Source organism: Brassica napus, chromosome A9 (assembly GCF_020379485.1).
Source record: "Brassica napus cultivar Da-Ae chromosome A9, Da-Ae, whole genome shotgun sequence".
Taxonomy (NCBI): domain Eukaryota; kingdom Viridiplantae; phylum Streptophyta; class Magnoliopsida; order Brassicales; family Brassicaceae; genus Brassica; species Brassica napus.
In genome coordinates, this window is record NC_063442.1 from 23,380,613 (window position 1) to 23,393,494 (window position 12,882).

At 44.2% G+C, this 12,882-nt stretch overlaps 1 protein-coding gene across 1 annotated transcript; it reads right to left on the minus strand.

The window, feature by feature from the left end:
* Positions 1-210: 210 nt before the first annotated feature.
* Positions 211-1,824, minus strand: LOC106432579 (14-3-3-like protein GF14 phi). The gene is made up of 4 exons (XM_013873424.2): positions 1,129-1,824; positions 934-1,056; positions 717-833; positions 211-543 (listed from the first exon to the last, which is right to left on the minus strand). Exons 1-4 carry the CDS (start codon positions 1,603-1,605, stop codon positions 475-477), a joined length of 786 nt encoding a protein of 261 aa, XP_013728878.1. The 5' UTR covers positions 1,606-1,824; the 3' UTR covers positions 211-474.
* Positions 1,825-12,882: the final 11,058 nt, after the last annotated feature.

Below are 12,882 nucleotides of genomic sequence, written 5' to 3' on the forward strand. Positions count from 1 at the left end.
AAATTAGAGGGTCTACTGAGGCGTTGGTTTGAAGTCACAAGCTGAATTTCAGTTTTGTTTAAATCATTCATAGGCTTTTTTTCATTTAAATTACCGCTTAGAAGCTAGCTAGTTAACTACAATTGATCATGTAAATTCCTATTCTTTGTTCATTATCAATAAATTTGAAAGTTCATTAAAAAAAACCTACAAATATGTGTAAGAAAAACATCACAAAAGAACTGACAAATCATTAATACGAAGATGATATGAATTCAGAACAAGGCACAAGCCGAAATGCAATGAATAAGAAAATAAAACCAGATAAAAATCCAGCAGCATCCAGGATTAGGAAGAGCAAACAAAGGACAAGAATAGACGGCCTTAGAAGCTTCGAGGATAACATAACGAAAGAGATTAGAAAACAAACACAAAGCGGGAAAACACAATTGTTGGATAATTTTAGAATACTGGATAACAAAGCAGGACACGGACTTAGGTCTCCTTCTGTTCTTCAGCAGGCTTGGGTGCTGCATCTTCTTTGATCTCCTCAGTACTTTCGTCCTGGTTAATATCATTCAAACAAACACATCATAACCATATTTGAACAAGGAAGGATGAGCGAATCAATATCATAATGCAAAAAGTTGACCATTTATGAACAATGTTGGTGGTCAATTCTAGGAAGAAAGAAAGAAAGTTTATCAAGTTTCAAGGGTTAAAATATTAGCTGTTACCTGCATGTCGGAAGTCCAGAGAGTAAGGTTGTCACGGAGAAGCTGCATGATCAAGGTACTGTCCTTGTATGACTCCTCGCCTAGAGTATCCAACTCAGCAATTGCTTCATCAAACGCCTGTTAAAAATCCCAAATTCTCACCTCGTCAATTACACATACATATAGGTACATGACATGAACTTTGTATACGTAAACGAGATCAGAAAGTTTTCATTACCTGCTTAGCGAGACTGCAAGCACGGTCTGGAGAGTTGAGAATCTCATAGTAAAAGACAGAGAAGTTCAAGGCCAGACCAAGACGGATCGGGTGGGTTGGAGCCAATTCGGAGTTAGCGATGTCCTACAAATACAAAAAGGTGAACAAGTGAAAATCTGGATTTCAATTTTGAGATGAGAGATCGAAAGAGAATACCTGAGCGGCTTTGTAAGCGGTGAGGGTGTGCTCGGCGGCGTCTTTCCTCTCCTGAGCGGTCTTAAACTCAGCCAAGTACCTATGGTAATCTCCCTTCATCTTAAGGTAGAAAACCTTGGAATCTCCGTTTGCAGAAGCCGGGATAAGTCTCGTATCCAGAAGCTTAAGGATACCGTCGCAGATTTTGGAGAGCTCCGTTTCGATCTTGCTTCTGTAGTCACGGATCGTGTTGACGTGGTCATCGTTGCCGCGGCTCTCTTCCTTCTGCTCGATGGAGGAGATGATGCGCCACGAGGCACGACGAGCGCCGATTACGTTTTTGTAAGCAACGGAGAGGAGGTTGCGTTCCTCCACGGTGAGTTCGTCTTTGTCGACGGCTTCTGTGACTTTCTCCATGAATTCAACCATTTCTTCATATCGCTCTGCTTGCTCCGCAAGCTTCGCAAGGTAAACGAACTCTTCTCTGGCAGAGGCCATTTTTGTTTCTTTATTGGTAGATCGGAGATAAAGCTTCAAGGGGAAGGAATCAGATCTGAGAGCGAGAGAGTGTTTTGTTTTAGAACTTTAGTTATTAAAAGATTTGTTATTTTTTTTTTTATTGTTAGTGGGGAGCGACGATTGCGAAGAAGATTCAAGGAGAACCGTTGGATTGAACGTGTGAGAAGGAGAAAGCTGTAAAGACACACGGGAATTTTCACCATAACAAATACAGCTTCTGCCTTTATTGGTGTATATAATCAGGTTTACCGGTTAGACGTTAAATTAGAATAGTGGTTTAGTACAGTTCTTTTTTTTTTGATAACCGAGTATCCTGGCTCCACCGTGGTGGTCCAGACTAGAGACCGAAGTGAGCATGGACCCGAAGGTCACCAGGTGGCTCACCGTGTAACGGTCTTCGGTCTCGGATGCTGCAGCCCATATGTAAATTCCGCAGTGGCCAAGGCTCGAACCCAGGGGCATGTACTCTAGCTGAAGTTCCTATACCATTAGACCAAAGCAACTTGGTTATTTAGTACGGTTAAATGTACAGCTTACTATATATACATGTAAATGTTCATTATCAATATTAACAGCAGATATTTTGATATAACAAACTTCTTCTTCTTTTCCAAGCTTGATCGTAATATGGTATCATTTACATGTATATATAGTAAGATGTACACTTAACCGTACTAAACCACTATTATAATTTAACATCTAACCGGTAAACCGGGTTATATACACCAATAGGTCCCTTCAAGATGAGCATTCGAAAATGTTTTGAAGACTCATCTTAGATATCAGAGCTAAAATTGAGCTTTCCTTTCGTGATCTACCTCATCTGAGCTCGTATTCCTTTTGTCTTAAATCTTTGATGGTGTCAGGGAAGAAGATTCCTCGTCGATCGACTCGTACGGCAACAACTTCGACTCGGAATGCTCCGACGGCTTCTCCGGCGATAACTGGTCCGGATCTTCAGTCTACGCGAGTATCGTTGGGTGTTGATCTTACGAATTCGATTCATTCCCCGTTTTTCATGCACACGTCCGATCATTCAAGTTTACAACTCGTCTCTCTCAAACTTTATGGTACGAACTTTGATGATTGGGAAGCTGTGATGAAAATAGCTCTAGACGCGAAGAACAAAATCAGTTTTATCGATGGATCGTTACCTCGTCCTCCGGAATCCGATTTACATTTTCGAATTTGGTCTAGATGCAATAGCCTTGTTAAGTCTTGGATTCTTAACTCAGTTTCTACTCAGATATATCGTAGTATTCTCCGATTGAGTGATGCTACTGATATATGGAGTGACTTACACAGCAGATTTCATATGACGAACTTGCCAAGAACATATAATCTGACACAGGAAATTGAGGATCTGCGTCAAGGTTCTCTCTCTCTTTCAGATTATTTCACTAAACTCAAAACATTGTGGAGTAATTTGGAGAATTATGAGGAAGCTGATGATCCGTGTATCTGTGGGAAGGCACAAAGACTTCAGTAGAAAGCTGAACGTGCCAACATTGTGAAGTTTCTTGCAGGCTAAATGAATCTTACGCTGTGATACGTCGCCAGATAATCATGAAGAAGACACTGCCCTCACTCACTGAAGTCTACAATATCTTGGATCAGGATAACAGTCAGAAGAGCTTTACCACTGACATCTCTCTGGCTTCCTTCCAAGTCTATAAGACTGTGACTTCACCTCATGAGTCTTCCAGTATCTGCTATATCCAATCAGGTGCTCATAAGGGCAAACCAATCTGCTCATTTTGCAATCAGGTTGGGCACATTGCAGAAAAGTGTTACAAGAAACATGGTTTTCCACCGGGCTATCTCCCTAAAGGTAAAGCAGCTGATAAGTTTCAAAAGTCTTCCGCTGTCACAAATCAGACGACTTTATCTACTCAACCTGATACGAAACCAGCTTCTCTTGATGGATTGATTGGAAATCTTTCTAAAGATCAGATCCAGAAGTTCATCGCGTTGTTCAGTCAGCTTCAGAACAGTCCAGTCTCATATCCATCTGAAGCTTCAACCTCTCAGCATCAGAATGATATGACGGGTATCAATTTCTCTCAGTCTACATTTTGCTTCATTGGTATTCTCACTGTTTCTCAAAATATATTGGGAAATGAAACATGGTTCTTGACTCAGGAGCTACTCTTCATGTTTCTCATGATAAAGCTCTATTTGCTTCGTTGGATACTTCTGTACAAAGTTCTGTCAACTTGCCCAACGGTTCTTTGATCAAGATTAGTGGAGTTGGAAATATTCGGTAAAACAAACATATTCTTCTTCGAAATGTTCTGTTTATACCTGAATTTCAGCTTAATCTCATCAGTATAAGCTCTTTGACTACTGATCTTGGTTCAAGAGTGATATTTGATCCTGCTTCTTGTGAAATACAGGATCGTATCAAGGGTGTGATGATTGGTCAGGGTGGGAGGATTGGCCATCTGTATGTGCTCAATGTTGAAGACATATCTACAATGGTGAATGCAGCAGTAGATATTGGAACTTGGCACAACAGTTTAGGACATGCTTCTTACTCTCGACTGGATTTGATATCAGAGGCTTTGGGAACAACTTGACATAAGAATAAAGGAAGCTCATATTGCCACATTTGTCACTTGGCGAAGCAGAAGAAATTATTTTTTCCTTCACCCAACAATATGTGTAATACAATCTTTGAGCTTTTACACATTGATGTTTGGGGACCATTTTCAGTTGAGACAGTTGATGGTTATAGATATTTTCTGACGATTGTGGATGATCATTCCCGAACAACTTGGATTTATTTGATGCGTACCAAGAATGAAGTTTTAACTCTGTTTCCTACATTCACTAACCAAGTCGAGAATCAATACAATGTGAAGGTCAAATCGGTTTAATCAGACAATGCGCAAGAGCTTAAGTTCACATCTTTCTTCAAAGAGAAAGGAATTGTTCCGTATCACTTATGTCCTGAGACACTGGAGCAGAACTCAGTCGTCGAGCTTAAGCACCAGCATATTCTCAATGTTGCACGTACATTCATGTTCCAATCTCAACTTCCGCTGGCTTATTGGGGTGAATGTGTCTTGACCGCGGTGTTTGTTATCAATCGTACTCACTCTCCTCTACTTGGTAACAAGACTCCACATGAAATCCTTACTAGTAAGAAGCCTTCTTATGATCAGATAAGGACATTTGGGTGTTGGGGTCGAAAACGGTTACGACAAAGTTAACGTCCAAATCTCCGCAATACACAAGTATGTCCCTCCGTAACATATTTTTTCGAGATGAAGTTTCATTCGAATTTCATTTAGATCAAACATAAGCCATCAAAAACGTACCCAAACCAATTACGGATAGGTTCGAGTATGACAATCGGAACACGGACAAACCAAGCTCGGTCATTACGCAACTACCGCACATGCACGCTAGTCGCTACGTAGCGACCGAGCGTCCGTCCTGCTCGGTCGCGACGTAGTGACCGAACTCGAGCCAAGCTCGGTCGCTACGTAGCGACTGAGCGTCCGTCCCGCTCGGTCGCTACGTAGCAACCGAGCTCGGCCAAGCTCGGTCGCTACGTAGCGACCGAGCTCTTCCGAAACGTCGATACGACACCAGTCCATGCATTCTCGTCTATCTTTCGATGCTATCTCCTGAAGACCGTAGCAAACTCAGTTCATGTTTTCCGCCATTCTAAGTCATCAATCAAACTTTGCGTTAAAAACCGTGGAAAGTTCGTTCTTTATCGAAAGAAGTTGTAATAAACGTTTCGAGTCGGAAGACGACCCAAAGGGACCTAAGACACGACTCGAGGCCCATCTTACGATTTCTTAACCAAAAGCCCGAAAACCGTAGGACGGTTTACGCTTGGCGCGCAAGGAAGGATAAATGTCAAGTTTCCGCGGATAAATATGAAATTTTGAAGATAATTACAAAGATCGGAAAAATGGAATATCTCCATTTTATGCTATGACGGCTTAAGGGCAGAAGAGTAAAAGCGTAAACCGACCTTGGAGCGAGTATATAAGGATTCCTAGGCGAGAGGCATGGGGGGGAGAACTTTTCAGAGCAAACTTAGCACTTAGAGCAATTTTAGGCAACTTTTCGTTTTTGATATTCGAGCTGCGACTCAACTAGGTTTTGTAGTCATAAGGTTTTAGAACTAGGAATCTCGCCGACAGCTCTCGAAGCCCAGGCTCTTACCTTGTTATAACGCTCAGACGCAAATTAGGAATAAGATCTATTTTGCTCTCTTTTCGATTTCTTATATTTTATCGTTGTTATTCTCGTGTTCTGATTGCTTGGCGTGTAAGCAGATATCTAGGACCTCTGGGAAATTAGGGTTTTCCTAGTTCCTTATTTAAAAGAAAATCGACAGTGCGAATTTCGGTTCCCACAGTTTGGCGCTAGAAGGAGGGGGGGGGGTACGGATCAATCTAACTCTCAACCACATCACGCTCAATCAGACATGTCAACTGATGACGCGGATAACGTGTAGAGTCCTCTCAACGGAGGCAGTGGCACCGATTTCCACACTCCAGCAGCGGACGTATCTACGGCCAACGCACCAGCCAACGCTGCGGCGCTCGAGGAGTTTAAAAAGATGTTTGCGACCTACGAAAAAAGGTTGGAAGAATAGGGCAGGCTCGTGATCACCTTGACCAAACAGGTTGAAACCTTAACGACAAGGACCAGAGCAATCCCTCCCCGCGAAACCACTAAAGTCCGTGGGAAAAGACTCGACTTCGCCACCCCACTCGACAGGTCTGGAGTCGCACTGGAACGACCTTCAGGTCAAAACCCTAGCGAAAAATCTCCCGTCGAAATGGGGAACCCTGAAAGTCCTCCGCCTCCCGCGAAGTATTCGGAGGATAACGAAGTCGAGCACGTTGACATGGATCCTAGCGATGTCTCCAACGATACCGATGAGGACGTTGACAGACATCCGAGAAGGACCAGAAGCCGATTTGCTCGAGAAAGCTCTCCGTTCGACAAACCGATGACAAAAGAGGAGGAAATCCTCTATTGGAACAAACAAGAAGAGCTGGCTGAAAAGCAAACCGAGCTCACTCGCAGCAAACGTCAACAGGCTTGGAAATCTGCTGGCGAGACATCGAATATCCGTGATCTTCGCGACTACATCACCAAAACTACGGCTGAAGTAAGAGCCATGAAATCCCAAATCCATCATGCTACCAGCGCTGCCCCCGAAATCGACAGGCTGCTGGAAGTGGCTCGGAAGACCCCCTTCACCACTCGCATTTCGGATATGAGGGATCCGATCCGGGAAAAATCGAAGTACTGAAGTATGATGGTACGACCGATCCGAAAGCGCACCTTCAGGCTTTCCACATCACGATGGGAAGAGCGAGACTGAAGGACGGCGGAAAAGACGCCGGCTACTGCCGCCTGTTCGTCGAAAATCTGGAAGGAGCGGCCCTCGAATGGTTCGCACGCCTTAAGCGAAACTCTATCGGGAGTTTCCGACAGCTCGCGTCGGAATTTCTCGAACAATACTCTATGTTCATAAATAAAGAAACTTCTGATGTCGATCTCTGGAGTGTGTCCTAGAGGGAAGACGAACCCCTCCGCGAGTTCATCAGCTGGTTCAAGCTGGTAATGTCTAGGGTCAGCGGGATAAGCGATAAAGTGGCCATCGACGCGCTTTGAAAAACGCTCTGGTACAAGTCGAAATTCAGAAAATGGATAACCCTCGACAAACCGCGGACGATCCAGGATGCCCTCCACAAGGCAACGAACTACATCATAATCGAGGAAGAAACGAAAGTGTTATCGTAAAAACATAGGTCGACAAGACCATCCTCGAAAGACGTAGATCCGAAAGCGAAAAAGAAGAACTCTCGTAATGATAAGTATGTCCATCACGAGGGGGGGGGATCTCCAAGGACCGCACAATGACGCGATCAGTTCGGACCAAGGCCGAACCACGGGTAATACGTGGACCCGCAATCAAGGATATGACGAAAACACCTTCTGCGAGTTCCACCAGTCCCGAGGACTCTCCACGACTAACTGCAAAGTCTTGGGAGCAAGGCTGGCCGTGAAGCTACTCGCTGGAGAGCTCTCGGAAGTGACCAGAGTGAAAGATCTCATCCTCGATTCCGATCGCCCTCCGAAGACGAACAAAATCTGCCCGCCGAAAAATCCCCTCAACAAAACCAATCCGGGGATAACCGCGGCAGAAGACCGGACCACAAGGGAAATGATAACAATCGTCACAGAGTCAACATGATCATCAGAGGATCGCAATACTGCAACGATACTGTTTTAGTCATCAAGGCTTACCAGCGGAAGGCAGAGTCGAGTGCAAACTGGCCTACATGGTCTCCTCCCCGAGATGGTCAAAGTTGCTCGATCACCTTCACAAAGGAGGAAGCTGGCGGCATCGATCAACCTCACTGCGATCCGCTCGTCATAGATCTCGTCATACGAAATCTGGAAGTTGGGAGAGTACGGTCAATGTAATCTTCCGCGACCCTCTCAATCGAATGAGCATCGAACTCGGGGAAGTAACTCTGACGCCGAAACCACTCACGGGTTTTTTGGGCGAAGTGTCGATGACTCTCAGATCAATCCAGTTGCCAGTCATGGCCAAGGAGATCACGAAAATCGTCGAGTTCGCCGTAGTCGATCATCCCGCTATCTACAACGTGATCATGGGAACCCCATGGCTCAACGTCATGCAAGCAGTTCCGTCAACGTACCACCTGGGTGTCAAATTCCCAACCCCAAGCGGAGTCGCGGCTATCTGAGGATGTCAAAAACAGTCGCGGCTATGCTTCCTCGCAGAGCACAAGTTAAGGCAAATCGCGACTTCTGACACGACAAATCGCAAACGCACGAAGATAGATCAATCTTCGGCCAAAAACGCCCCAAGGAAAGACGATTTAACATCGTCTGCTGACGCAAACGCCTCGGACGTCGAAACTCAACACGAGTCCGAAGCCGACACTACAATTCAACTGGAACATCCGGAAAAGAGCACTGACCCCGCCACGGTCGTCACGATAAAGGAGGTCAACACGGCGACAACCGCCGAGTAAAAACCGCTCGCGGCATAAAATAGAACTACAAGATGGCTTGATCCTCGAAAGGGGTACGTAGGCAGCTCGTCTAAAGACGAGTTCAGCTATCCCCCTCTCTAAAAAGGGGGGGGGGAGTGAGTGCGTATACTCGTATACTCCCACATAGGAAAATATGCATTATTGTAATCGAGTTTTTTAGAAATTTTTACAATATACATTGCTCCTTTTTATTAAAACATTTACGCTTCAGTTAACGCAAAAGTCTCAGGACACCCGTAGAAACTCTACAAACATTAAGACTCTTGTCAGCGGCCTCATCCGGCCCAAAATCGAAAAAATCATTCTTCAGCACTTAAGATATACGTATAATCTTCGAAACAACTGCGACATGTCACCAAGTTAAAAATTCGAGATGATACGAACAAATTGTCCGACCGCGACCACAAAAGTCATGAACGAACTGACAGATTGAACGTCTCAACGAAATTAAATATGAGACGACAAGTCATATTTAATTCGAACTTACTCAAAACAATTCGAAATAAAATATCCATCATATATATATAAGAACCGCGTAAAGCGGTAGAGATTCAAAGCCACCAACGGCCAGTCCCGGTAAACGATAAAACGACCAAAACAGGCCCATACAATCTCTCGAAATAAAGGCCACATTCGGCCACAAACGTAGAACAGATAAACAAACACCTCTCTCTCAATGATCACTCCACCTCTCAAGGTCCAAAGTAAAAGTCCCCGGACAACGAAGCTCCAAACGAATCCGCAGGACGATCTACTTCCTCGCCATCATCGGGAAACTCGGTCGCGACCTCTTTAGTATCAGGGGAAACCAGGATGGATCCCAGAATCCCTGATCCTCCCGTCGATCGAGGGAATGAGCGCCTCAGCGTGAGCATGTTCGTTCATGCCGCCCTTCATCAAACGCATTTCCTTCTCGAAAATGTAGTCGTCGGCTCGCGTTTTCCAAAGACTTCCGACTGAACCACGGCACTCACGGAAATTGCCCACCGAGGTAAAGGCGTCCTTGAGGTTCCCATACTCGACCTGGAATTGAGAGACACGAGTCTTCATCACCTCGATGATCTCCCTCTTGCCCTTCTGTTCTGCCTTGCGAATAGCCCTCGCATGATCACGAGCAAGTTGCGCATCTCGCTCCAACATCTCGCCTTGCACGCGTGCGAGATCTCTTTCCGCTTTCTCCGCTTTTAAGCGATACACAAGTATGTCCCTCCGCAACATAGTCGAAAACGGTTACGACAAAGTTAACGTCCAAATCTCCGCAATACACAAGTATGTCCCTCCGCAACATATTTTTTCGAGATGAAGTTTCATTCGAATTCCATTTAGACCAAACATAAGCCATCAGAAACATACCCAAACCAATTACGGATAGGTTCGAGTATGAAAATCGGAACACATACAAACCAAGCTCGGTCATTGCGCAACTACCGCACATGCATGCTATATGGTCGGTACGTAGCGACTGAGCTCGAGCCAAGCTCGGTCGCTACGTAGCGACCGAGCGTCCGTCCCGCTCTGTCGCTACGTAGCGACCGAGCTCGAAGCCAAGCTCGGTCGCTACGTAGCGACCGAGCGTCCATCCCGCTCGGTCGCTATGTAGCGACCAAGCTCTTCCGAAACGTCGATACGACACCAGTCCATGCATTCTCGTCTATCCTTCGATTCTATCTCCCGAAGACCGTAGCGAACTCAGTTCATGTTTTCCGCCATTCTAAGTCATCAATCAAACTTTGCGGTAAAAACCGCGGAAAGTTCGTTCTTTATCGAAAGAAATCGTAATAAACGTTTTGAGTCGGAAGATGGCCCAAAGGGACCTAAGACACGACTCGAGGCCCATCTTACGATTTCTTAACCAAAAACCCGTAAACCATTGGACGGTTTACGCTTGGCGCGCAAGGAAGGATAAATGTCAAGTTTCCGCGGATAAATATGAAATTTTGAAGATAATTACGAAGATCGGAAAAAATGGAATATCTCCATTTTATGCTATGACGGCTTAAGGGCAGAAGAGTAAAAGCGTAAACCGACCTTGGAGTGAGTATATAAGGAGTCCTAGGCGAGAGGCATGAGGGGGGGGGGAGAACTTTTCAGAGCAAACTTAGCACTTAGAGCAATTTTAGGCAACTTTCCGTTTTTGATATTCGAGCTGCGACTCAACTAGGTTTTGTAGTCTTAAGGTTTTAGAACTAGGAATCTCGCCGACAGCTCTCGAAGCCCAGGCTCTTACCTTGTTGTAACGCTCAGACGCAAATTCAGAATAAGATCTACTTTGCTCTCTTTTCGATTTCTTATACTTTATCGTTGTTATTCTCGTGTTCTGATTGCTTGGCCTGTGCTATTAGCAGATATCTGGGACCTCTGGGAAATTAGGGTTTTCCTAGTTTCCTTATTTAAACAGAAATCGACAGTGCGAATTTCGGTTCCCACATTGAGTGCCTTTGTTATGGTTCTACATCTCCGAAACAGAGACATAAATTTCAACCAAGGTCTCGTGCTTGTTTGTCCTTGGGATATCCTTCTGGTTACAAGAGGTATAAGTTGCTGGATCTGGAGACACATCAGATTTCTATCTCAAGAAATGTGATTTTTCATGAAGACATCTTCCCTCTGGCTTCTTCGACTATGTCTGAAGATGGGTTACAACTCTTCACACCATCACATTCTTTGTCTTCAGGTACCACTCTTTTATCACCATCACCAGAAATACCATCAACAGAAAATTTATCTCTTTCGTATCCATCTTCTCATCTTCCCCCAGAAATTTCTTCACGCATACGTAAACCCCCTGCTCACTTGCATGATTACCATTGTTTCAATGTGGATTCAAATACCACTTATCCCATTTCTTCCTCATTATCCTACTGCAAAATATCACCCTCTCATTTATCCTACATTAATACCATCACAAAGATTCCAATCCCTCAATTATATTCTGAGGCAAAGAACTCTAAAGAATGGTGTAAAGCAGTTGATAAAGATTTTGGGGGCAATGGAAGCTATGAGGACTTGAGATCTTACTCAGTTACTACATGGGAAGAAAGCCGTTGGTTTTAAGGTTCTTTACTCTTTGAAGTTCAATGCAGACGACACACTTGAGAGACGTAAGGTTCGTGTGGTTGCTAAGGGTTTCACTCAAATGGAGGGTTTGTACTACACTGAAACTATCTCTCCAGTGGCCAAGATGACAACAATTCGATTTCTTTTGAAGGTAGCGGTTTCTCGGAAATGATTTCTTCATAAACTCGATATATCTAATGAATTCTTGAATGGGGAGCTTAACTAGGAGATATATATGAAAACTCCAGATGGTTATGCAGAGAGAAACGGACTTACATTGCCTAAGAATGCTGTTTTTAGATTGAACAAATCTATTTATGGTCTAAAACAAGCATCAAGACAATGGTTTTTGAAGTTCTCTGCTGCATTACTGCGCTTGGGTTTCTCACGAGCTACTGGAGATCATACACTCTTTGTGAAAACGTGTAATGATGGTCACTTTCTTGCGGTATTATTGTATGTAGATGATATCGTGGTGGCTAGTACGAATGAGTCCAATTCTAAAGGTTTGATTCAGGATTTGTCTCAGCAGTTCAACTCAGAGATCCTGGTGTTCTCAAATATTTTTTGGGGTTGGAGATAGCTTGGAGCAGTGAAGGAATATCAATTTGTCAGCGTAAGTATGCATTGGAAATTCTCACCTCTTCTGGCATGCTTGGTTGCAAACCTATTTCAACTCCATTGGTTCCAAACTTGCATTTGTCGATTGATGAAGGAGCTCCAGTTGCTAATCCTGAAATGTACAGGAGTCTTGTTGGTAGACTGATGTATCTCACTATCACAAGACCTGACATAACTTATGCCGTTAACAACCTTTGTCACTACTTTTGAGCTCCGAAGGTTCCACATCTTCAACCTGTCTATCGTGTGTTACAGTATGTTAAAGGGACGGTTGGTCAGGGACTGTTTTATTTGGCTACTGCAGACTTAACACTCAAAGGTTTTGCTGATGCTGATTTGTCAACCTGCCGTGATATTTGAAGATCAACAACAGGCTTGTCCATGTTTCTTGTAGATTCCTTGATCTCATTGAGGTCGAAGAAGCAGGATACTGTTTCATGTTCTTATGCGGAAGCAGAGTATAGAGCTCTGGAGATGGTTTGGCTGATCAAGCTGATCAAAGACTTGAATG